The sequence below is a fragment of the Lampris incognitus genome, chromosome 3, assembly GCF_029633865.1.
Source record: "Lampris incognitus isolate fLamInc1 chromosome 3, fLamInc1.hap2, whole genome shotgun sequence".
In the NCBI taxonomy this organism is placed as follows: domain Eukaryota; kingdom Metazoa; phylum Chordata; class Actinopteri; order Lampriformes; family Lampridae; genus Lampris; species Lampris incognitus.
Genome location: NC_079213.1, coordinates 111,531,044 through 111,557,426, shown reverse-complemented (window position 1 = coordinate 111,557,426; position 26,383 = coordinate 111,531,044). Strand labels below are relative to the sequence as shown.

General features: G+C 45.5%; 1 protein-coding gene across 1 annotated transcript in view; it reads left to right on the top strand.

Annotated features, from left to right (window-relative positions):
* LOC130109962 (contactin-associated protein-like 4) overlaps positions 1-8,726 on the top strand; it is a 123,184-nt gene extending 114,458 nt beyond the window's left edge. Inside the window, exons 22-25 of the mRNA XM_056276927.1 lie at positions 257-344; positions 3,642-3,860; positions 5,237-5,308; positions 8,554-8,726. Coding sequence (XP_056132902.1) covers positions 257-344; positions 3,642-3,860; positions 5,237-5,308; positions 8,554-8,726 — 552 coding nt within the window. The remainder of the gene's footprint in view (positions 1-256; positions 345-3,641; positions 3,861-5,236; positions 5,309-8,553) is intronic.
* The last annotated feature ends 17,657 nt before the right edge of the window (positions 8,727-26,383 follow it).

Sequence of the window (26,383 nt, the reverse complement as noted above, 5' to 3'; positions counted from 1 at the left end):
TACATAGTCGTCCCTTAGTCTGCTGAAGTACTGTTGAGCAAGATGCTTCAACCCGGACCTGCACCGAGGCCACAGAACCTGCACCAAAATTTTATTTTTTTTAAATCACCCCCCTCCAAAGATTATGACGGAGCATCAAAATAGACACACCTAACGTTTTAACAGTGTTGTCCTTGAAATTGTGGGTCTCTGTTTTCCCGTTTCTCCTCTGAGCCACGCCCTGTCATCTGACAGCACCGCTGTCCTGCTGTTTCAGGTTGACCAGAGCACTAGGGACGACTTCAACCTGACGTCAGACATCCAGCTCAACGCCATCAGGTCGCTAGTTCTGGGGAAAGTGCCTGGTAAGTACGGAGGCTGTTAAAGTCAGGGCCATAGCTAACAGCTGGCTATACTGAATGTTTTCAACTGTTTGACATCCTTCCTGTTGGATGAAGGCAAGAAAGACTCGCGGTCAAGATGGCAGCATTACTCAAACGGTCTCGGAGACAGAACTTTAGTTCTGTGTGGGAACCCCTATTGCATCAAGCAACGCTGAAACCATCGCAATAAGCAATCATTATGCGATATCACATCTGTTTTAGACCGAATGCGTTGATATACTATAGGCAAGCAAACGGTGATTATGGCACCATTTGTTCAGCGAGGTGGCAGGAGTTGAAACCGTTATTCAAAGTCCACGTTATCAAAATGCGTCACACCTACTGTGTGTCTGTCCTGCCACGCAACGGAGCTGCTTCAGACAGCTCTAGCTGTAGAAAACGGCCTTCACTTTATATGGTAATGAGAAATGACTGAAAGGAAGAAATTAATCAGAGAATTGGGGTCTGCACCCCGAAATCCAACACGATGCTCCGTATGACCCAGCTGCCGAGGGTGGGGTGGGGTTAAACTAGGAAGTCAGCCACAGAGTCCCAGTTAAACTTCTTTCCACGTGCTGCTCTCTCTGTGAATGGCTCCTTTCCCCTGTAAGTCTGGTGTGTTTTCACTGTGCATCTTCTAAAGGGGCAGGACCCATAACTGTGTCGAGGTGATGCTGGTCTTTGCTCTTCGAAACTTTCTTTTGAACGTTTGTTTTATACGCCGGCGTGAAAGACGGACAGGTGAGAGGCTGGGGGGGGCGTGCAACTGGAGACACAACTCCTAGCTTGCTACAGCTCAGTTCCTACTGACATTTTTTTTGGTAGATTTGGGTGAAGACTCCACTCCATTGTGCTTGCACCATTATTCTTCAGCACGGGGTAGACTGCCTTGACTTTGGCGGTGCCAGCATCGGCCAAGCCCGAGCAGGCAGGCAGTCACACCAGTGTCGGAGAGGCAGCAGGACAGTTGATTCTCTGCCAGTCCCTGCCTGCCTTGCCATCCATCAGCCCGACTAATGGACCAGGACGGTGAGACGTATAGACTCACAGGGAGTGACACTCGAGGGCAGCCACTGAAAGAAGGTGTAGCACAATTTTCAGTGTCTTACAGTGGCAGCCAAGACTGGCCCCTCGCCACAGCGGCGTGACCGCTCTTAAAAACAACAAGATTTGTTTCAGTGAAGCCACAGAGCTCCGGGAGCCGCCGACGCCACCGAATACTGTTGGGTTTACCCACAATTCATTCTTAGCATGTCGCGACGTTACGATGAATTTCACCACATCGTGTCACATTTTTTTCTCATGTTTGAGGCCCCTTCATCACATGCACGCCGTGCTTTTGCTTTTCACCAGAAGCCCAGAGGTGAGGCTCTGTGTGTGTGAGAGAGATGTAAATACATGTGAAGTTCATGTATTTCTCTTCGTGTACAATCAGAACTTCACCAAAGACAAAAGTCCTCTCGCCCAAATAGTCTACATGTTGAAAAGACAGGAGCCATCCATCCATCCATTATCCAAACCGCTCATCCTGCTCTCAGGGTCGCGGGGATGCTGGAGCCTATCCCAGCAGTCACTGGGCGGCAGGTGGGGAGACACCCTGGACAGGCTGCCAGGCCATCACACAGGGCCAACACACACACACACACACACACACCTAGGGACAATTTGGACTGTGGGAGGAAACCGGAACCCCCGGAGGAAACTCACAGACACGGGGAGAACATGCAAACTCCACACAGAGGACGACCCGGGACGACCCCCAAGGTTGGACTACCCCGGGGCTCGAACCCAGCACCTTCTTGCTGTGAGGCGACCGTGCTAACCATGGTGCCGCCCAAGACAGGAATAAAGGGTCGAACTAAATGTAACTACAGACGTGTCTGCTCTGCTCCCAACCGTCTCCCCTCCAAAACGGAGAAGAATGAGTCCTGTAGGCTTGTATGGCAAATCATCCAGTCAGTCTAACCTTTCTTATTATTACTTAAATTTTAAAATGCCACCATTTTGTCAAAATTTTCTCACACCTCAATCATCTTCCCTCCATCTTCAGACCGATGTGGAGCGTTTCCCGGTACAGACATAATGTTCAGTGTGACACTGACAAAGTGACATTCTTTGATTCAAAATTGAATTTTCATGCTGTTCCTGGAGTTATGTGCAATTTAGTACACCATCAAAGCTCCATCAAATATGAAAGCAATAGACCCCCCCCCCAGCCCCAAGCCAAAGCACTCCATGATATCCTTTTTTCCCTTTTATATACAAAGGCGTCTCTTTTCGGTTATAACTTGGATAACCGACAGAGATTTCCACTGACGAGGATTAATTCTGATTTCACTGCATCGTTCACATTTCCCAAGTTTTTCTAGACATTTGTCCATCCGTCCATTATCCAAACCGCTTATCCTGCTGTCAGGGTGGCGGGGATGCTGCGGCCTAGCCCAGCCGTCACTGGGCGGCAGGCGGGGAGACATGTTTGAGAAAAATCACACAGCCGATATTGTGAGGAAATAACTCGTAATACGTGTAAGGAACTAGCGTGGGGCCATATCGTCGCCTTCTTAAAATAATGGCCTGAGTCATATTTTCAAGTTTTTCAAAAAAACAGAATAAACTGACAAATGTTGTTTCAGTTTGTTCTGTGTCTAGTTGGTACCGCTCCACCTCTCGCAGCAGCTCAGGCTCCTTCCCTGCCAGAATAAACTGACAAATTGAAAAACTTGAAAATATGACTCAGGCCATTATTTTAAGAAGGTGACGACATATGGATATCATATCTGAAAGGTGATGTGAGACTAGATATCATCTGGGGCTTAAGACTTGTAATATCGAGGCTTAATTGTTGTCATTACCTGATCTTAAAGGCTGCAGTACAGTAACACAATACACTTTGCTGAACTTCAAGCCTGTTTTAGCTGAGTGACATGATCATTAATGCCTCTGCCTGCTTGGTCATCATATCCACATTGCTAATGGCCTCACATTTTTATTGTGTACCAATATTCGTCCCCAAAATACCATCCCATTATTGATGAAGAGGTATTCGGTCAAAAACATTGTGATGTTTGAGTTCCTCTGTATCACCCAGCCCTGTAAGCTGTATTCTTTCTTCAGTTTTCATTTAAATCTTAATTACAGAGTTTGTTCATACAACATATATATGAAAGCGTATATGTATTTGTGGTTATAGAGAATACAAGACATGCGTACTTGCATCACAGATGTCTCCGTCTGTCTGTTCTCTTGTCGGTTTTCTTCTTCGCCTCGGCACACGTCAAGACTCTGGCGATTTAGATCCGGAGCTGGCCAGGTTGGCATCGCAAGGTTTTACTGGCTGTCTGTCAGTGGTCCACTTCAACTCCATCAGCCCGCTAAAGGCTGCTCTGCTCCGACCTGACACCAGCCCCGTCGTCATCACAGGCCCACTGGCCCAGTCCAGCTGTGGTTCCTCTTCTGCAGCCAGCCCTTATCCAGCGGAGACCACACACTCGGCGTCAGGTGAGGAGGACGGGGTTGGCGGGCTAAGCTACAGGTGGACTAGGTTTACTCTCTCATCAGCATGTAGAGAAGTACTGTCTGGTTATCAGACCCACGTTAGGGCCTTGACCAGTCTGTCAGCTCGACGTCTGGTCCTCCCCGGTTGGGAAAGAGCGGTGCCGCCGTCCCACACGAGACGGCTCACAGAGAGCATGTTTTACCTGAAGCTTGAAAGAAATCACATTTACACTGAAGGGAATGCAAATAAACGTGAAGGAGTCTGGAGGCCTTCTCTCACCTACTACGAGACTGGCATAGTTCATAACCCCATCATTTCTTGGTTGAGCAGAACTGTAGCAGTCTAATTAAGACTTAGTTTAAAAAGATAAAAATCAGTGTATTTATTATCATTAATAATTTTTTTCTTTTCTCCCTTGTGTGTGTTTATGTGAATGAGGTCGTATATTTATTTGTACTTGATGTCACTTCGGAGGATGGTGGTGGCGGTGGACTGGATTTATTTCATATGTTGAGTCTGTGATTTGTGAAATGCTAAATCCAATAAATATAAGTTAAAAAAAGAAAGAAAAGAAAAGTACTGTCTGGCTGGGGGTCGTTATAATGACCCAACACTTTCTCCTTGCCGAGGCATCCCATATCGAAACTTTGGCAAAACCCCACATGGGCAGAGTGTTCAGTAGACTCCATATTAGATGCCGGGGTCTTTTCTGTCCGGCAGAGAATTTTTTTCCATTTTTTTTTTAGGCTGATTTGTGCCAATATAAGAATATTAGGATCTAGGATTAATGTTAGCTAGTGATTAGACTCAGAGGTAAGGTTAAGGTCTGATAATGGTTAGGTTTAGGGATAAGGATTTTTCCCTTACACTCTGAGACAATACCTACCACCTCCAAAAAGAATTAGGATCATAAGTGCTTTAGTTTTCGGTCCCGCTATCTACACTAACTAACACACACACACACATTCAGAAAATATATGAGTAGATATATGTATATATATATGTGTGTGTGTAGGGGTAATGGCCAGGTGTCCCAATACTTTTGTACATATAGTGTATCTGTCTTCAGGTGTCATTCTCACAGAGCTGAGCTATTCAGCAGGCCCTCTCTGCTCTAGTGATGGTACTTAACCTATCTCTGGTTTCCCTCCTCGCTTTTATTCTGTCGCTTTTTTTGTGGCTTCTTCACTCCTATCTTTGCTCTTTTTTAATATCTCCCCGTGTCTCTTCTTCATCATTACTCCTCTTCCGTTTTCCTTGATCTGTATCTGTCCCTCATCCGTCAATGACCATTGTTCTCTAATTTCTCTTCCTCCTGTCCTCCATTTCTGCTCTGCTTTGCTCTCTCTCTGTCTCTGTCTCTCTCTCTCTGCTGCAGACCAGCCTGGTTCAGTGGATCCAGGTCAACCATTAGTCAATGCCATCAGGAGTGATTCAGCACTAATTGGAGGTACTGCAATAGTTAATTAGGATTAAAGAAATATTTACACAACTTTAATGAGAATACCAAACTGACTGTTGTTGATATCATCAGTGATATTATGATAACTTTTAATGAAAACACTAATAATGATTGATATTTTCAGTGATAATCAACAAAATGGCAGCTGGCCAACATCAGAAGCCCCAGAATACTTTACTCATCCCCGAGGGGGAGGTTGGGTATAACTGGGTATGACACGGACAGTAGAACGGGTAAGAGTGACGCTGCACGTAAAGCAAGTGGAACTGATGAGCAAGGCAGGCCAGCGCTGCAGTCCTACACTTTGAACGCTGCCTTGCAGTTCAAACACACTCGAGTGAGGAATGAGTAGTTCTGATCTGGAAAGGTGGTGACGAACGGGAGCGGCGGGGAGATTTTAGGTTGGTCGGGCTGTTCTAATGAGCAGGTTTTAGGTGTGGGTGCACACCACGCAGCTTGAAGAAATAATTTTGCTAACGGAGGACTTTTACTAGCTTTTTAATGTGCACAGCCCTCCTAAAAGAACATGAGGGTGGCGGCATTAAGCTTGGTCCTGTAGCACGCTGGCTCACCGCACACAAAATAATGCAACCGTCTCAATCGATCCGAAACTTTTAAGAAATTAAATATAATATTTTTACACCCAAGTTTCTGTATAAACACTTTGTCATGTGGATTTAATGACCATTTAGGCTAGCAAGACACTACCACTACTACTTTCAGCTGCTCCGTTACGGGTCGCCGCAGCGGATCGTCCGCTTCCATGGCTTCCTGGTCTCTAAACTGTTTTGTTTATCTGACATGACATACAGCTGCTTCTACCTGCGTGTTAAGTGAATACCTTTGAGTAAAAAAAACTCTTCCTTTATCTGCATATGTTTGAGTCTTTGCATCACAATTACAAAGACTTCCAGTTTATAATCCCGATCCACTGTATGACAGTCAGTTTCTCGTCACCTCCTCAGCTTGGACTTTAACCAGCTGCAAAAAGTTTGACTTTGGTGCCCGACATGATCCAGAAAGGGCCGGTGTGGGTGCAGGTCTTTGTTCCAACCCAACAGTTACACACCGGAGTCTACAAATCAAGGTCCTGAGCATCGACTATTGGTTGACTGACAGAATCAGGTGTGTAACAGCTTGGTTGGAACAAAGACCTGCACCCACCCCGGCCCTTTCTGGATCATGTTGCCCATCCGTGGATGTAGAACGCCTTAGGCTGCGATCACGTTGGACACGTTTTCAGCAGTGGGAGGCATGTTGACAGGAAGCCATGAAGTCGCCTGGCAATCAATTGTGTGACAGCGTTAGCAACAAGTATATTAGCTTACACAACTTCCTTATTATTGTTGGACAACTTTTGTATTGCTCTAAAGCATGGGGAGGCGGTGAGCACCTGCTTTAGCTCTTTTGGGACGTGAAAGTCGCTCAACAAAGTGGTTGACTGACCCCGTGGTCAACTATGGGTTTTCCTTGTTATCAACAGTTCAGTTGACAAGGCCCGCCCCTGTGCTCCTCTGATTGGACAGCAGAGAAAAAGCAACAGTAACAAAAGCCTTTTTCGACTACTACTACTTTCGGCTGCTCCTGTTAGGGGGCGCCACAGCGGATCATGTTTCCATTTCTTCCTGTCTTCTGCGTCTTCCTCTGTCACACCAGCCACCTGCATGTCCTCTCTCACCACATCCATAAACCTCCTCTTTGGCCTTCCTCTTCTCCTCTTCCCTGGCAGCTCCATATTCAGCATCCTTCTCCCAGTATACCCAGCATCTCTCCTCCACACATGTCCAAACCATCTCAATCTTGCCTCTCTTGCTTTGTCTCCAAACCGTCCAACCTGAGCTGTCCCTCTAATATACTCGTTCCTAATCCTGTCCTTCTTCATCACTCCCAATGAAGATCTTATCATCTTCATCTCGGCCACCTCCAGCTCCTCCTCCTGTCTTTTCATCAGTGCCACTGTCTCCAAACCATACAACATAGCTGGTCTCACTACCATCTTGTAATCCTTCCCTTTAACTCTTGCTGGTACCCTTCTGTCACAAATCACTCCTGACACTCTTCTCCACTCTCTTCTGCACTCCCTTTTACTTTGGACAGTTGACCCCAAGTATTTAAACTCATCCACCTTCGTCACCTCTACTCCTTACATCACCATTCCACTGTCCTCCCTCTCATTCAACCATATGTATTCCCTCTCGCTCCTACTGACTTTCATTTCTCTTCTCTCCAGTGCATACCTCCACCTCTCCAGGCTCTCCTCAACCTGCACCCTACTCTTGCTACAGATCACAATGTCATCCGCAAACATCATCGTCCACAGAGACTCCTGCCTGATCTCGTCCGTCAACCTGTCCATCACCATTGCAAACAAGAAAGGGCTCAGAGCCGATCCTTGATGTAATCCCACCTCCACCTTGAACCCATCTGCACACCTCACCACTGTCACACTGCCCTCATACATATCCTGCAACACTCCTACATACTTCCTCATACAAAACCACATCTCCTCTCTCAGCACCCTGTCATATGCTTTCTCTAACTCCACAATGTGACTCCTTCTATACTTGTCCATCAACATTCTCAAAGCAAACATCACATCTGTGGTGCTCTTTCCTGGCATGAAACCAAAGGCCTTTTTCGACTCAGAGTTGAAAAAATGTTCAGTTGCATGGCATGCTGGGATATTAAAATATTAGTAAAATGCTTCAAACCCATTGAAACCAATTAAGAAAAGACATAGCTCACTGCCAAACATGCATCCGAGTCCAGGTGGCGTAGTGGTCTGTTCCGTTGCCTACCAACACGGGGATCGGCGGTTTGAATCCCCGTGTTACCTCCGGCCCTACAGACACAATTGGCCGTGTCTGCGGGTGGGAAGCTGGATGTGGATCTGTGTCCTAGTCGCTGCACTGGCGCCTCCTCTGGTTAGTTGGGGCGCCTGTTCAGGGGGGAGGGGGAACTGGGGGTAATAGTATGAGCCTCCCACGCTTTATGTCACCTGGTGAAACGCCTCACTGTCAGGTGAAAAGCGGCTGGTGACTCCACATGTATCCGAGGAGACATTCGGCAGTCTGCACCCCTCCCTGGATCGCCAGAGGGGGTGGAGAAGCGACCGGGACGGCTCGGAAGAGTCGGGTAATTGGCCGGATACAATTGGGGAGAAAAATGTATCCAGTGTGATGGCAGCCTAAGTTTGTCCCCGTTTTTGTGTGATCTTACTTCTTGGTCTGCAGGTGTAATAGCAGTGGTGATCTTTGTCGCCGTGTCGGCGCTGGCGGTAGTAGCCAGATACCTGTACAGGAGGACAGAGACATACCAGAGCCAAGAGGTAAAGGGAGCTCCGCTGGAGGGCAGCCCAGGTTTTCCTTTCAACGGCCTGGCAGACTCCCAGAATGTCCCCAGTTAGACTCGGAGGACGTTTTCCATTCAGCAGCACCTTGGATCTCCGGATGTCCCCGTTGGTGTTGGTGTAGGGCACCGACTGGACTGGCTGAGATACCTTGCCGAGCCTCGGGGGGCTTTACCAGACACACAGAACAGTCGCCGCCCCCGGCATGAGCAGTTCAACAAGATGTGAGCACAAAAAAACAAAACAAAAACAAAAAAAATCAGTGGCTTGTCATTCCTTTCATTTTGTCTATACTGGCACAAACTGGCGAGTGTGTTGGACTGTACGGTGTTGATACTGTAATTTACCAAACTGTAAATATTTGAAAAGTACATTTGAATTGACGTCTTTGTAACAGCCTATCTATATTCCGTTGCCATGTTGAGATGTTCCAAATGATTAATTGCTGTAATGAATCAATCGTGTTGTCTTTATGAAGATTATGTGATCCAGCAGCTGTCTGGACTCGGGGCTGGTTTTAAACACGGTTTCCTGTAAGGACGATGAACGTTTGCCTCAGTGAAATCTCAAATGTCTGAGCCGTACGTGTCAGACCGTGCAGAGTGCAGGTTTTTATGCCGCCAGCGAGTTTCACATCTACATATAAAAGCACAGCCAAAGTGCGAGCGCTAAAATAAACTGTAATTATCATTCAATGCCAGTTTGTGACACGCACATACAAGCACCACTGTCGAAGATGAGCTGCCTCCCTGCAAGCTCCTCACGGATGCTGTAGTATTCACTGTTGTAAAAGCTTTCTTTCTTCTGCCGCCTTCCACCCGCAGGAAGCAGCCGCTGACAGAACTAATCAGCACAGACGATAGATGACGGTGAATGTCTGGGGGGGGCCTCCTTCACTCCCTGCAAAAAATGAAATCTTAACAAGTGAAGATGTCTTGTATTTGGTACAATAAGTTCAATACTGAGTAGAATATAATTATCTTATTCCACAAGCAGAGAATTTTGCTTATTTCAAGTTTTTTTTTTCTCCTTGATTTTGGTCAATTTAATCTTGTTTTAAATAAATTTTAATCTTGTTTTCTTAAAACAAGATTAAATTGACCAAAATCAAGAAAAAAAAACGTGAAATAAGCAAAATTCTCTGCCAGTGGAATAAGATAATTCAAGATAATTCTCAATATTGGACGTATTGTACCAAATACAAGATATTTTCACTTGATAAGGTTTCATTTTTGCATGACATTTAGTGTGTTTTGTCTGAAATGCTCATCTGTGTGTATCTCACAGGTAGACGGACAGTTGATCAGATGAGGGAAAATACACATTTATGTGGGACTGGCTGAAAGAGAAGCAGTGGTATAGTGAAAGCCACCGCAGTGCAAGGAAACGCCATCGTCTCTGCTCCGTCTTGGATGGTGCGGACGGGATTTTTAACCAGGCACATTTCTCAACACTTTCTTTATTTTTTTGCATGCTTAGTTACTTTTACTGTGTGTTCAGTGCTTCTCACACAACCTTGTCCCCAAATAAATGTTTTCATGGTTTCTAACGGCATCCGTCCCAGTAGTCTCCCATCATGCATCTGTGTTGAACCTACACTGTAATGCAGCATCTGATGCCCCTTAAAATGTCCAGAGTGGAATTCATATTGAATATGGTGGGAGAAACTCTGCCACGTTACACCCTACCCGGGCTTTTCTCACGGCTGGGACGGCGGCAAAGAATGGCAATTAGTTCTCCTGTAATCGTGAAAAATGTTTATTTAAATGTTCAGATCTTCTGAAATGTGAACAGTCGTGCTTGTGAGTCATTTCTGTCTCGTCGTGAACTGAAGTCACGTTGCTCTCGTTTATTTATCTACGTGACTCGCTCTCGCAATTTTTCTAGTGCTCAAACCGAAAGACGAGCTGGATGTCAAAAAGGCCGCAGCTGTAAAAGTGTGTTAATATGCCAGGTAACTGTCACGACTTGTAGAACCTGTGACCAGGTTACCAACAGAGCAGTGTTCACACATCTAACTTGTCCTTTGCTAGGAGACACGAACCCACAGCCCTGCAAGTCTCCAAACGCCGAGTGAGCCGGTCAGCTCAGGGTATCTGAGCCGTGTCTTAATCACTCTCACCATATTTGCTCCAACAGCTTGAGTATTGCTGTGCGTGTATCCCTGCCGCGTGTCTACTCACTGTCCAAACAACACGGGGCTCGGACAAGAGTTTTACTTTGACCCGCCGTCCTCAGACCATCACGTCCAGTTGGTCTGAGGACGGCGGGTCCGTCTCACTCTAGGAGGGATTTGCCGTCTTGCTGACGAAGCACCGATTTGCAGTTGACCTGAGAAAGTTATCCGTGTGACCACAAAGTGTCGATGCTGTGTTGGAAAACACCTGTAATGCCGGGGAATCCGACTGTCCAGATTTAACTTCCGTTCCAGTCGAATCCTGCTCATCGGTAATAAAGCTTTGCCTTTCCGAGTCCAGATGTGTCCGCGTGCGTTTCAGCTGGAAGACCGACACGTATCTACTGCATGCATGCGGTCCCTGCTGGGGTGGGCTGCATGCATGCAGGCCCTGCCGGGGTGGGCTGCATGCATGTCGCACATTTCCTGATGAATATGTTTGACAGTGAGTTTGCTAGTTGATGGACGACATTGGATGAGGAGGTGGCTTTTTAAGAAGTCCCCCAAACAGACCTCTGTTTGTGTTGTGATGTAAACGTATGTGTAATTAAGTATGCTGTAACACACACACACACACACAAAAAGATGCTAGGCTACACCTTGCGTAAAAATGGTAATTTGAAAATTAGCATCATAGTTGTCATAATTATCAAGTGCAGAGTAAGACTTTTATTATCTGATGAGTGTGAGCCTTAAAATGACCTATGTGCTATGTGAGCTCTTTTACCTATGACCTATTTGAGCTCTCTTTTCATGGAGTTGGCAAACGAGTTTTACTGATTTTCATGGGTTCTTGAGGGTTGTGTGTGTGTGGTCGGGGGGGAGTCTGTCTGTCTCAGATGGTAGTAATGTATGGATGAAATTCACATGGGAAACATTATTTTTTATCAAACTTCATCCTCATGCAGGCGGATTGGATTTGATACAGGCTGCCGACAGATTGGAGAGACATGCCCATCCCTCTGTCTGTCTGTCTCACACACACGCACACAAGCCAAAGTATAATCACACACTGCCTGTCAACGTTGAAAACGCCCTTGCCAGACGGGCTGTTAAATTGGGTCCACATTTTGACGCCGGTCCAAATGCAGAGTCCTCAAACGCTGCCGGTTAAACGGAACAGTCACACACCTCCTCCGCCTAACAAAAGAGTGAGACTTTACCAGTTCTCCAAACCTCCTTTTAAATGGCTGAAGAGCAATTTATCCACTGTGGAAAGCAGCACCTCCACCCCGTAGCCCAGGTAGCCTGGTTATGTCTCACACTGAACCAAGGTGATGGACAGATTATACAGAACTTGTTCAGAAACGTTTCTATAAATGTTAGTTGGTCTGGAGCCGGCAGACTGACGTTACAACTTTTGCTAAACACACATCACCCCGACCCGGAGAACTGGTGTGGCTTTAGCGGTCAGGCGGCATGTGTGCATGGGCTTGGCCTCAGTCTGGTGGGTTCACCTCTACTCCCAGCAGAACGTCACCGCTTCTCTGCAGAGTCGAGTCTCGGCGGAGGAAAGGAAAACATGAATGTGGCACAAAGACCAGTGTGAAAGCAGTGTTGGGAAACCGCTGAGGTCTTTTGTGTCTCTGGTAAATGAGGCTGAAACACAGCAAGGATTTTCCTCTGTGCAGCAAATTAAATTAACATAAATTTACATCTCAGATTGTTGTTCCCCTTAAAGTTTTCATGGAAGGGTCCTTTTCATGCGCTACATGACATTTCTGATGGGTATTAATATTCGTCTGTCTGCAGAGTGGCGATAAAGCTGGAACATTCAAAGGCTGGAAATGTCAAACTAATTTTCTTTGAAGACTTGAGTTTTCTCCAAGTCAGAAAAGTACGAAGTTTCAGCAAGCATATACAGCCTGACTCATAAATACCACCTCACGTTGGTTAGAACCACAGACCTCGGGCTTAACACGCGTCACTTTCAAAAACAACATCATTAGTCTTAATGCCGTCCATTAAGATGAGCTGAGAATGGCACCTGGTCCATGAGACGATCAAATGTCAACATGTAGGTATGATTCACACTTGGACTGTGGAACTTGGTCTGTTTAACAAGTTGCATCAATGCAACAGAAGCAACTGTTTTATTGTGATGCCATACAACATGGAGAAATGCATGAGCTTCTGCTCCATGGCGAGTAGATAATGTAGATCCAGGCTTTCCAACTGCGAGTTAAATCAAAAAACCAAATGTCCCTACCAGCTAAATGTCATATCTATCTATCTATATAGATATGACACTACATTACAGGCATTTAGACGACTTACAATAAGTGCATCATGTAACGTAGGAGATCAGGAGAACTACTAGTCATCAGAGGTCATAAGTGCATCTAAACAAGCATCTAAGAGCAAAACCAGTGTTAAAGTAAAAGAGCAAGAAAGAGATTTGTGTTTTTTAAATGAGTGAATACAGTAAGTGGTAAGAACAAGTAACAGGGTACCAGTAGTTCTTGAAGAGGGGAGTTTTCAACCTGTGCTGCCCACCTCCTTCAGCCACTTTACGAAGCCCTGCGGCTTAAGAAGGCTAACGACCCTGTCGACTGGACTCCCGAACGGGTCCAGGCCTTTGACGGAGCTAAGTGCGCCCTGGCTAACGCTGCCCTCCTCGCCCATCCCACACCCACGGCGTCCATAGCTTTAACAACCGATGCGTCTGACGTAGCCGTGGGGGCTGTGGTTGAACAGCGCGTGGCGAATGCGTGGCAGCCACTCGCATTTTTTAGCCGCAAACTGCGGGACAGCGAGCGCAGGTACAGCGTTTTTGACCGGGAGGCGATATTATGAACCCTACATAGGCCTCGCCAAAATCCCGTTTCTGGCTTTGTCACGTGTGCGCCACCGTAGCAACGCGAAAATATGTTGTTATGGGGTTAGCGCTCATCAAGGAAACGCTGTACACCCACAATTTAACCTGTCTAAGTTATCCACAATCAACATTAACGTTTTTAACTCAATCTTTGCTTGCTCCACGTTTGAGCATAGGATACTTCACCCCTTATCATGACTACAAACAAAACGAGCTCCTATACTGTAGTAATATGACTTTTACAAGTCTTACACATTAGCGCCACCTTCAGCTCTTGCACATTAGCGCCACCCTCAGGAAGATGACATATTTGACTCTGTCGTGATGTACTACTCAATGTAACCTTTTAGCTGGGGTTCATTCTGATTCTTTGTCTCATCAAGCCTCAAATGCATCACAATTATAATACCAATAACGTATCCAAGGAGCAGAGGCAGACCTTGTAACCTAAAATTGTTAGGTTAGTCAACTTAAGGCTATTCTTTCCCTCACAATCATAATTTCAACCCCATGGTTCACTTTTTAGACGATTCATAAGTTCAAATTGAAGGTAGCTAACGTTAGCTTTGCTTCGCACCGAGTTGATAGTTGATTGTTTCCTTAGCAACGCAGCGGAAATCCGGCGTCCGTTCGCGGAAATCCGGCGTCCGTTCGCGAGATTTGGGACAGGGTACGGGATTTTGGCGAGGGCTATGTAGGGTTCATAATATCGCGACCGGGAGTAGCTGGCACTGCACCTTGCAACCCGTCATTTCCGCTTCCTGCTGGAGGGTCGCCCATTCACGGCTTATGTGGATCATAAGCCGCTGACTTTCGCCATGTCCAAGGTGACTGAGCGGTGGTCTGCTCGTCAGCAGCGCCACCTAGCGGCGATCTCCGAGTTCACAACGGACATTCGGCATGTGGCCGGGAAGTCCAACCCTGTTGCTGATGGTCTGTCGCGTGTGCTTGTGTGTCCTGTGCACCTCGGTGTGGATTTCTCCGCTATGGCTGCCGACCAGCCCAGCGACCCGGACGTCCTTGCCCTTAGGTCAACGCGTACCGGTCTCAAGCTAGAGGACGCTGTGATGCAGGAAGGCGGTCCTGCCCTCCTCTGCGATGTCTCCACCGGCTGTCCCCGCCCCGTTGTTCCAGTGGCCTGGTGGCGTCGAGTTTTCGATTCGATTCACTCCCTCTCGCACCCTGGAGTTCGGGCGTCGGTGAAGTTGGTCGGTTCCAAGTTCGTCTGGCCTGGTCTCCGCAAGGACGTCAAGGGGTGGGCGGCTGCATGTGTAGCGTGCCAGCGCGCTAAGGTCCACCAGCACACTAAATCGCCCCTCGAACCGTTTCCGATCCCGGCCAGACGTTTCGACCCCGTGCATGTGGACCTGGTGGGCCCTCTACCTTCTTCACAGGGTTTTACGCACCTGCTCACAATGGTGGATCGGACCACCAGGTGGCCAGAGGTTGTCCCTCTGTCCTCCACAACATCCCCGGATGTTGCACGCGCTTTTCTTTCCTCCTGGGTCGCCCGTTTCGGCACTCCGTCAGATATCACCTCAGACGGGGGCCCCCAGTTCGTGTCAGAGCTCTGGTCGGCACTTGTGCGATCCTTGGGTGTGCAGGTACACCGCACTACCGCGTACCACCCTCAGGCTAACGGGTTGTGTGAACGTTTTCACCGGTCGCTCAAGGCGGCGCTGCGCTCTCGGATGGTAATTGGGTGGAGCGTTTACCTTGGGTTATGCTCCTCAGGAGGACCTCGACGCTTCGCCCGCTGAGCTGGTGCTCGGTCAGCCGCTCCGCGTCCCTGGGGAATTTTTGCCTGTGAGTTCCGCTCCTCGACCCCGTCCGGCCGTTTATCCTTGTTTGTCCGACAGCACTCGGGTTCCAGGCCCCGTTCACCACTGTTTTCCGCGGTGGTTCGTGCCTGCGGAGCTCATGTCGGCTCGTTTTGTTTTTGTACGGCATGATGCTCACCGCTCGCCCCTCCAACCCCCATACGATGGTCCATTTCGGGTTCTTGAGACGGGTCCTAAGGGTTTTGTGCTGGATATGGGTGGGCGTAGGGAGCGTGTCACGCTTGATAGGCTTAAACCGGCGCACAGGGTGGCAGGCGAAGTTGTGTTTCCGGCCCAGGTTCCCCGTCGGGGTCGTCCTCCTTCCAGGACCCCGGCAGTGTCTTCACGGGTTCAGCGTTCTGCTTCTCTGCCGGCTTTGGACTGTGTTTCACCTACTGCTTCGGCTGAGGGACGGCGCAGCCGTTATGGCAGGCTGCTTAAGCCTCCAGTGAGACACTCATTTTCTTTCCAGGAGTCCCTTCTGGGTGTTCGGGGGGGGGGGGGCTGTGTGGTGGACACTAGGGGCTATGCCTCTCACCCAGCAGGACTGTGAGCTGGGGGCGTGGTTTACGTTCCCGGGCTCGCCGGTGCAGGGTTGTTCCTGCTGCAGTTGGTTTTTGGAGTTGAGGAATAAACATCAAACTCGCCTTGGTCTCCTGTGTTTTTCCTCATTCCTGCCACAATGCCCCTTTTCCACTACACGGTACCGGCTCGACTCGACTCGACTCAGTGTCGTTTTCCATCACTGTAACAGCGCCCCCTCAGTGTAGTTGGTCTGCACTGATTTTGGTACCCGCTCCAGTTTTTTGGGAACTTCGACACAGGTGGTACCAGAAAAGTGGGAAGTTACCAAAACGCCGGTACTTTCCAGTAATGGAGAACGAACAAGTCGAGTCGAGTTGAGCCGGTACCATGGAGTGGAAAAGGGGCATAATTGTCTTGTAGCTAAACCGTGGGGAGTAGAGGTACATATGAAAGAGGGGTATCATCACACATATGGCCCAGAGGTCATATTAGATTATCTTCCAATTAAATCCATTCAAAATCAAATCAATTTTATTGGTATAGCCCAATATCACAAATTACAAATCTGCCTCAGTGGGCTTAACAGCAACACAACATCCTGTCCTCAGACCCTCTCAACGGCTAAGGAACAACCCCCTAAAAAATACCTTTAATTACCCATTAAACTAATGCCATAATAAGATTGAAATGTTGTGTCTGTGGTGTATGTATAAAGATTTCTTTTGTCCTTAATGAGTAATTCAACTATTACATAGATAGATAGCTAGATAGATGTGTAAAGTGTTGTTATATGTCTAGCTTTATATTGGGGCCTATTTAATGTTTTGGTGTGAACATTTGCAATTGTTTGATAAATCAAAGTAAAAAAACAACACAACAACAACACCAGTGAGGACTGTGCTGAGTTGGGTTTGGTCCTGTGCCATGGTGTCTGTTTCACACAACAGCATGGGATACCTGCTCGGTGCTTTCCGTTCCACCGCTAGTTACATTCAACACTGTCAGCCTTGCTGTTGGCAAACCACTCGAGTATCTCCATCTGCAAGGCAGGACGACAACTAAGAGCGCACTCTGATGTACCGGGCATTGACATTCAGTAAGGACGGCAGCCTTGTGATATGAAGCCTTGACCTGAACCTCTATCAGTCGTTCAGACTTGGGCCGTTTCCAAGGGCAACACGACGCCGGGCACCATCTTCCAAGGATCAGAGGCATCATTTACAAATTAGCTAGCACTTTAGCCATTGACTTAGCCATATATTAGCATCACATTTGGCTTTACCCTTACCCTTACCTCACTGAGATGTTTAAAGAAAGATACAAAGAAAGGGTGACATACAGGGACAAATTATGTCCCGATGCCAAACGTCATTATTTGACAAAATTGAATGGCCTAAACAACGTTGACCCCCACGAGCGGCCAACAAAAAAATGGAGCCACAACCCAGACAAGCTTCCTCCACTAACTTATACGGGCATGGTAAATTACCTCGTCTATGGTATTAGTGCTTACACAATGGACCAGTTTAAATCGTTTAAATCCCTCGAAGCACACGGGCAATTTACGAATGGATGGGTTCAAGATCTCCACAGCTTCAAGCCAACAGGCCGTGACAACACTGTGATCTTCGCAAGGGTAAGAGCTAGCTAGCTTTATCTAACTGCCTACTTTGACTATCGTGACAGGCTATTGCCTTCACCTAAACGACTGAATCAATTGTTTCAACATTTAAGCATACAAGGAGTTGCCGACTTGAATCGATGTCAGCTACATTAGTAATAATGTTACGAACGTTAGAAACTAATAGAGTTAGCAAGAAAAATCTGAGCTAACAGCTAACAACAATGATTAATGTTACTTGGAAGATGGCGGCTTTCCCAAAATGCAACGCGCATGTGACATCACGACCGAAAGACCGATTTTGTCTCTACACCCTCAGGTTGTCCATGAACGTCCCCACTAAGCGTCCCTCTCAGGTTGTCCATGAGTGAGGGACCACAATTTGCGATGCGGCACTGTGGGAAAGGTGTTCATTTTATATTATTTTTTAAAATATAATCCCCATTTTTAAAAATTGTATTGGTAATCTGATTACATATTTTTTCTGTAACTGTATTGGAAAAGTTACTTTTTTTTTGGTATCCTGATTACATAACGCCCGTCACTGCTTTCCGTTACTCCCCAAGCCTGTTTAGAAGTGAACCTCTAATCTCCACCTGGGGTGAAAATCCAGAAGAGTGTTACTTAACAGGACTGGGAGTAATGCTCGCCATTTACTACTTTGTAGAAGCTCTCAGTGTGAATTAAACCAGTATCAAGTTACTGAATCTAAACAATAGTTTGCCCTTTAATTTTCAAACATCCAATGTGTTGGATAAAGAAAATCCTGGAAACTGGGCATTTTATTAAAAATGAAACAAAACACCGCAAAAAAAACTGCACTAGAGCAGCGACCAGGACACATACCCACATCCGGCTTCCCACCCGCAGACACGGCCAATCGTGTCTGTAGGGACGCCCGACCGAGCCGGAGGTAACATGGGGATTCAAACGGGTGATCCCCTGTTGATAGGTAATGGGATAGACCACTACGCCACCCGGACACCCCAACACTGTTAATACTGTATTGACTTCAAGATCCTGCTCCTCACCTTTGAGGCCCTTAACAACCTAGCTCCTTCGTATCTTTCTGAACTCCTTCATATCCACACGCCCTCCCACACTCTCAGATCCTCTTCTGCTCTCCAACTCACTACACCAACGGCCCGGCCCGCTGGACTACCATGGGGCCTTGAGCCTTCAGTCGTTCTGCCCCCTGCCTATGGAACGCTCTCCCACAAGACATCACAACACTGACTCTCTTTCAACCCTCAAATCCCATCTCAAAACGCACCTTTTCACCCTGGCATATTCAGTCTGATCCACACTTCATTGAGTTTTGTGCAGATGATGATTTTATACTTACCTGTTGTGTTAACTTTTTATTGTCTACCCTGCTTTGTTTTGATTTTATGCTGTCTGATACAGTGCTGCTGGTTTTTAACTGTGTTCTGCAAGGTGTCCTTGAGTGCTCTGAAAGGCACCCACAAATAAAATGTATTATTATTATTATTATTATTAACAGCAAAGATGTTAGAAATTCATTCATTCACTATCCAAGCCACTTATCCGAATTCGGGTCCCGGGGACGCCGAAGCCTATCCCAGCAGTCATTGGGCGGCAGGCGGGGAGACACCCTGGACAGGCCGCCGGTCCATCACAGGGCCGACACATTCACACCTAGGGACAATGTAGTACGGCCGATTCACCTGACCTGCAGGTCTTTGGACTGTGGGAGGAAACCAGAGGACCCGGAGGAAACCCACACAGACACGGGGAGAACATGCAAACTCCACACAGAGGAGGACGACCCGGGACGACCCCCAAGGTTGGACTACCCCGGGGCTCGATACGGTATAACAACAGGTAAACTTCACTGATGGAAACTAAGACACATGGTGGTATTACAGTGGAGTGGAAAACACTGGTGAAGTACTGGATGCAAACGACTATGAAAATGACTGGTAATCGAGTATCCGCAAAACGTTCAATATCCAGCATCCTTCCTCTTTTACCCTGTTATCTGCTCTCACGTAGCAACGCAGGTGGCAGCTAAAGCTAAAGTAGGACTTGACTTCTTACATGGGGGGGGGGGGGGCTGAGCCTGCTGCCGGTGGACCCTCCAGGGTTTTCCAGTTTGAACTCAAACCCCACCTATTCTGCATAGAGAGGGTTTTTGGATCAGTTCTTTGAAGTCTGAAAAGAGGCCCCGTGTGCTTTCAAAGCGTGTTATCGCTCGCTGGAGCTCCTCTGCTTCTTTGATATCCCGGCTCAAAGTTATTCTCCCATTTGATCACTCTGGCACGATGTCGTGCAGCTTAATACAACTCCCCGGGGCTCGGTCTCGCTGAAAGCAACACTTACATCCACGCTTCCCCCGGAGCCTTCTTCACAACCATTAGGAGGCATCATCCAATCCCTCTTATTCACCTAAACGGCCATGATCATATCAGTATTATGCTGACATTAAACGAGTAGTCATTACAAATATACGGCACTGAGTGTTGTTGATCTCTAATATTTACGCAGCCATGACATTCCACTGCCCGCCAGAGTTACGCCATGCTCTGATACGCCACTTGCTCAAGGTCAATCTCAAGTTTGGTGGATAAACGGGGAATGATCTGAATAAAGCGAGCTGATTAAAGTATCTCGATAAGCAACATGAGAGCGATCAGATAAGAGAGACGAAGGGGGGCTGGAGGAAGAGGAAGAGCAGGCTGATTCTTTGCAGCTGTACCCTCCTGCAGTCTGTAGGTGGGCTGGGTAATTACCAGGGGCCTGCAGTCTAATTAGCGGAGCTTTGGGACCACAGCGCTACAAGGGGAAACAGCCTGACAAACTGCCTGATTACAAAGGGCATCACACATACCACTGCTGTTGTCAGTTGTGCATCCATCATAATCCCTCAGTGGCGAGGCATCCAGAATATTAACGAGGTGTTTACTGCTACAGCGGACTCTCTTTCTGCAGCTCACAGTGGAGCCCCTCAAAGTCCAGGGGCCAAATGACAACACACAAGACAGTGGAAGAGGTTTCATTTTAAAGTCTGCTTTGATGTGTTAATGAGCGCTGATTAAAACAGTGCAGCCAAAGGTGCTATCAGATATATTTATATATATATATATATATATATTATATATGTGTGTGTGTGTGTATGTATATATATATATATATATATATATATACATACATACATACATACACACACACACACATATATATAATATATATATATATATATATACACACACACAGTGCTGCTTGAAAGTTTGTGAACCCTGCAGACAGGGTCACTGTTTTTGTAAAAAACATTAAAATAAGCTTATTACACACACATCCAAATCCCAATTTGTAAAGCACACCTTCCAAATAATGGACACACACACACACAAAGAGAGATATATTTTCATTACTTAATTCAACGAAGGTGGTTTATTTCACAAAAACTGAACATGTAACATGTGCAGAAGTATGTGAACCCTTGTATTATCAGCTTGTGGCTCCTCCTTTTGAGGCCATCACTTCAACCAAACGTCTTCTGTAACCACTAACCCGGGGGTCGGCAACCCGCGGCTCTAGAGCAGTGTTTCTCAACCGGGGGTCCGCGGACCCCTAGTGGTCCGTGTTGTAATTGCAAGGGGTCCGTGAAAATAAAATATCTTTAAAAAAAGATCCTATGACATTTATAGAAATAGGATTATTTTACTCAAATGTGACTGAGACCTTTATCTACCTAAACTATAAAGGGTAACAGGACTTTTTTCTCTAATTACATCTGTTTCACAAGTGTCATTTATTGTATTTTAATAAGAGATCTCGCTCCCGTTTGCATTGTTAAAAGTTACTGGATAAGAATTCTGTTGTTACATATATCTGAAAGTTACTGAATACATATTCTGTTTTGTTACATATATCTGAAAGTTACTGAATACATATTCTGTTTTGTTACACATATCTGAAAGTTAGTGAATACATATTCTGTGTTGTTACATATATCTGAAAGTTACTGAATACATATTCTGTTTTGTTACATATATCTGAAAGTTACTGAATACATATTCTGTGTTGTTACATATATCTGAAAGTTACTGAATACATATTCTGTTTAGTTACATATATCTGAAAGTTACTGAATACATATTCTGTGTTGTTACATATATCTGAAAGTTACTGAATACATATTCTGTTTTGTTACATATATCTGAAAGTTACTGAATACATATTCTGTGTTGTTACATATATCTGAAAGTTACTGAATACATATTCTGTGTTGTTACATATATCTGAAAGTTACTGAATACATATTCTGTTTTGTTACATATATCTGAAAGTTACTGAATACATATTCTGTTTTGTTACATATATCTGAAAGTTACTGAATACATATTCTGTTTTGTTACATATATCTGAAAGTTACTGAATACATATTCTGTTTTGTTACATATATCTGAAAGTTACTGCATAAGAATTCTGTTTTGTTACATATATCTGAAAGTTACTGCATAAGAATTCTGTTTTGTTACATATATCTGAAAGTTACTGCATAAGAATTCTGTTTTGTTACATATATCTGAAAGTTACTGCATAAGAATTCTGTTTTGTTAACTATATCTAAGTTACAACTGAAAGCTCTTATTTTTGCCCCAAAGAGTGAATAAATGCTATAATGCAATTTAAAATGCAGTTTCTACTGTTTCTATCAAATTGCAACCCCCCTCCCCCAAGATCAGGTGGAGGGGTCCTCAGGGTAGATCAAAAATACGCAGGGGGTCCAGGACCCCCAAAAAGGTGGAGAACCACTGCTCTAGAGCCGCATGCGGCTCTTTGGCGCCGCCCTAGTGGCTCCCTGGAGCTTTTTCAAAAACATGAAAATGGGAGACGGTGTGAATATATGCTTTGTTTTAATATCATTTCTGTAGGAGGAACAACATGACAAACACTCTTAAAGTTTTCCAATGCTGCAAAAATGTGTATAATAAATATTTGATTCCAACATTTCTGTCAACGAAGATTTACGTCATAGCCCGCGACGCACGTGTCTTTCAGCTCGGCGTGGTGCCAGACAGGTGGCTGTTGCAAACACACCGGCGGGTGTGTCATGGGCCACGGATCCCAAAGGGGGAAAAGGAGAAAGGTAGCTGAGGGGAACAGAGGATTCAACAGTTCTTGGACCGCATCATTTGCTTTCATTGCCAATGCGGAAGGCTCGCCTGCATGTTTGCTTTGTAATGAGAAGTTGTCAAATGACAAAAGGAGTAAAGTGGAAAGACATTTCCAGGGAAGGCCGGCTGCATTTGCAGCCGAGTACCCAGTTGGGAGTGAGAGGGGAAAGTGCGATGGCATTACTTCTGGAGAAACCACAGGAGCGCAAGTGGATTGCGTCTCCAAACTCCACTACTGCTGCTAGTTTTGTTGCAACCCGGGAGACGATAAAGCGTGGGAAACCGTTCACAGACGGGGACTACGTGAAGGATTCATTCACTAAAATATCACAGCACCTATTTTCAGACTTCAAAAACAAAACCGAGATGATACAGAGAGTTAAAGACATGCCTCTCTCTGCAAAGACAGTGAAGGAAAGGGCCGTTAAAATGGCAGGCAACATCGCCAACCAGCAAATCAAGGACATTCACTCAGCTCCAGCACACTCGATTGCCTGTGATGAGTCGTGTGATGTCATCGACATTGAACAGGCAGCGCTGTCGTGTAGGTATGTGAACTCTGGTGGGCCGCAAGAAGAAATGGTCGAGTTAATACCGCCGAAAGGCCAAACACGCGGGGAGGACGTATGTGAGGCCGTGCTGAAGTGTGTAAATGACAATGGAATAAACACCAACCACCTGATTTCAGTGGCTACAGATGGGGCACCCAGTACGAGAGGATCACCAAAGGGGTTTGTGACTTTACTACAGGAAGCGTTGCATCGAAATCTGCTTGCATTTCACCGCATCTTGCACCGAGAAGCACTGCGTGCACAACCATTCCCACCGGAGTGTACGGAGCTGATGAACCTTGTCATCGAGACGGTGAACAAGATAATTGCAAAAGCATCAAACCACCGTCAGTTCCGTGCATTGCTAGATGAAGTTGACAGCGAATATTGCTTGTTTAGAACATGTGGAAACATTCCAAGAAAAGCAAAAACCTGAACTACCTGCAACTGGAATATACCGAGTGGCTGGAAAAACTGCCCTTTATGGTGGACATGACAAGTCACCTAAACGTGCTGCATAAAAGTCTGCAGGGGCGGGCAAACACTGCACTTCAAATGCTGGGAGCTGTTTTGTCATTCGAGCAAGCGCAAGCTGGCTGTATTCGCCAGAGATGTACAGCGAGGCCCGCTCTCTCCCTTCCCCTGCCTGAGAGAGTTCAGAGAGGCCAATCACGACCACACACTCAACGGGGATTGTTTACAAGGCGCGATCGTTGATATGCAAACTGCATTTGGGAGCAGATTTAGCGAGTTCCGAGAGGAAAAAATGACTCTATCCTCCCCCTGTCACACCCCTGGAGACTGACCCGTCCTTGTTGAACACATTCCCAGGAGTAAATCAAGCTGGCCTTGAAATGGCCAATATAGCTGACAAAGACTTATGGGTGTCCAAGCTCAAAAGTCTGACAGCCGAGCTTGAAGACGTCTGTAGAACCCGATAATGTAATAAATCCCCGATAATGTGATAAAAATCTGCTCTTGAGTCCATTGAAAATGCAACAAAACCCGATAATGTAATAACTTCCTGATAATGTAATAATCCCGATAATGTAATAAAAATCTGCTCTTGAGTCCATTGAAAATGCAACAAAACCTGATAATGTAATAATCCCCGATAATGTGATAAAAATCTGCTCTCGAGTCCACTGAAAATGCAATAAAACCCGATAATGTAATAACTTCCTGATAATGTAATAAAGTGCATTTGCATGTCCAACTTTGACCTGTTGGTGGCGCTAGAGCTCTGGAGCTAGAGTTGCCAACACAGTATCACCACTTGAACCCATTAATAGGTGGTCTGCAGTTAAATTATTACAATATTGGGGAATTATTACATTATCAGGACCTGCAAAACGAAGGCTAACCTGATCATGTAATAACCTCCTGTTAATGCAATACTTTATTACATTATCGGTAAAAAGTTTATTACATTACCGGGAAATGCACTTTATTACATTATCAGGAAGTTATTACATTATCAGGTTTTATTGCATTTTCAATGGCCTCAAGTGCATTTTTTTTATATTACATTATCAGGGTTATTACATTATCGGGGATTTATTGCATTATCAGGTTTTATTGCATTTTCAATGGCCTCAAGTGCATTTTTTTATTACATTATCGGGGATTTATTACATTATCAGGTTTTATTGCATTTTCAATGGCCTCAAGTGCATTTTTATTACATTATCAGGGTTATTACATTATCGGGGATTTATTACATTATCAGGTTTTATTGCATTTTCAATGGCCTCAAGTGCATTTTTTATTACATTATCAGGGTTATTACATTATCGGGGGATTTATTACATTATCAGGTTTTATTGCATTTTCAATGGCCTCAAGTGCATTTTTTTATTACATTATCAGGGTTGTTACATTATCGGGGGGATTTATTACATTATCAGGTTTTATTGCATTTTCAATGGCCTCAAGTGCATTTTTTATTACATTATCATGGTTATTACATTATCGGGGATTTATTACATTATCAGGTTCTACAACGTCACTCGCCAGAAAGCCCAGCTTGCCCAAAGCCACAAATGGAGCGAAAGTGAAAGCCTCCCAACACCCGAGAACTTGTGTTTGAAACATGGAACGCTCTTCCTGACAGTTATAGGAACATGAAGACATATGCAGCATGTGGACTATTATCCATCTTGGGATCAACATACCTGCGCGAGCAGATATTCTCAAACATGAACTACATCAGATGGGAGCTCGCAGCCCTGCGTGAAGATTAAAGTTACATCTTACATGCCCGATGTTGACAAGCTGTCCAGTGATGCCCGGAAACAGAAGTCACATTAAACGGGTAAGAACACAATCCTGTCATAGGCACGTATTTAGCAACAAAGTGGCTGTTTTTATAAAGGGACTTCTGATTTGTGTCAGTAAATGACACATACTAATTATTGTGTTTTGCTGCTCAGGTCCGAGGAAGGCTGCATTGTGCGTGTCAAAAGAGAAGAGGATGCTGCTGCATTTTACCCTCGCACTGACTTACTTGGCATTTGGAGGAAACTATAGAGAAGAGGATGATGCACGGAAATGCAATGAAATCTAAATTAAACTGGCTTATTCTCGTTTTATTATAGCCTACTTACCTTTTCAAAAGGCTGCTGTTTTATTTTTTTAACTGCAGGCTGTGTTTTAGGATTGAAGAGGACTGCATTTTATTTCCATGGGGAGGTCTGAAATTAGAGGCCTATTATGCACGTTGCACATTTTGTTGTTGTTTAAATAAAAATGACATCAAAAATCTGATTTCTTTATTGTACTTCCATAATCTCATCAATGCAACGAAACATAATACATTAATATTATACTGGAAGTTAAATTTTAAGCACCGGAGTAGCACGTGGTTCGTCATTCTCTCCAGGATGCGCTGCAGGGAAAACAAACATTTACTGGTAATCATGAATGCTCATTATGTATTCGTAGCCTACTTAGTAGGCTAATATAGCTAATATGGACACAGCATGTGTTGCCTTCATTGTAAGGCTTATATAAGGCTTTTAATTTTTTGCAGATTTGTTTTTTGTTTTTTTGGTCCAATA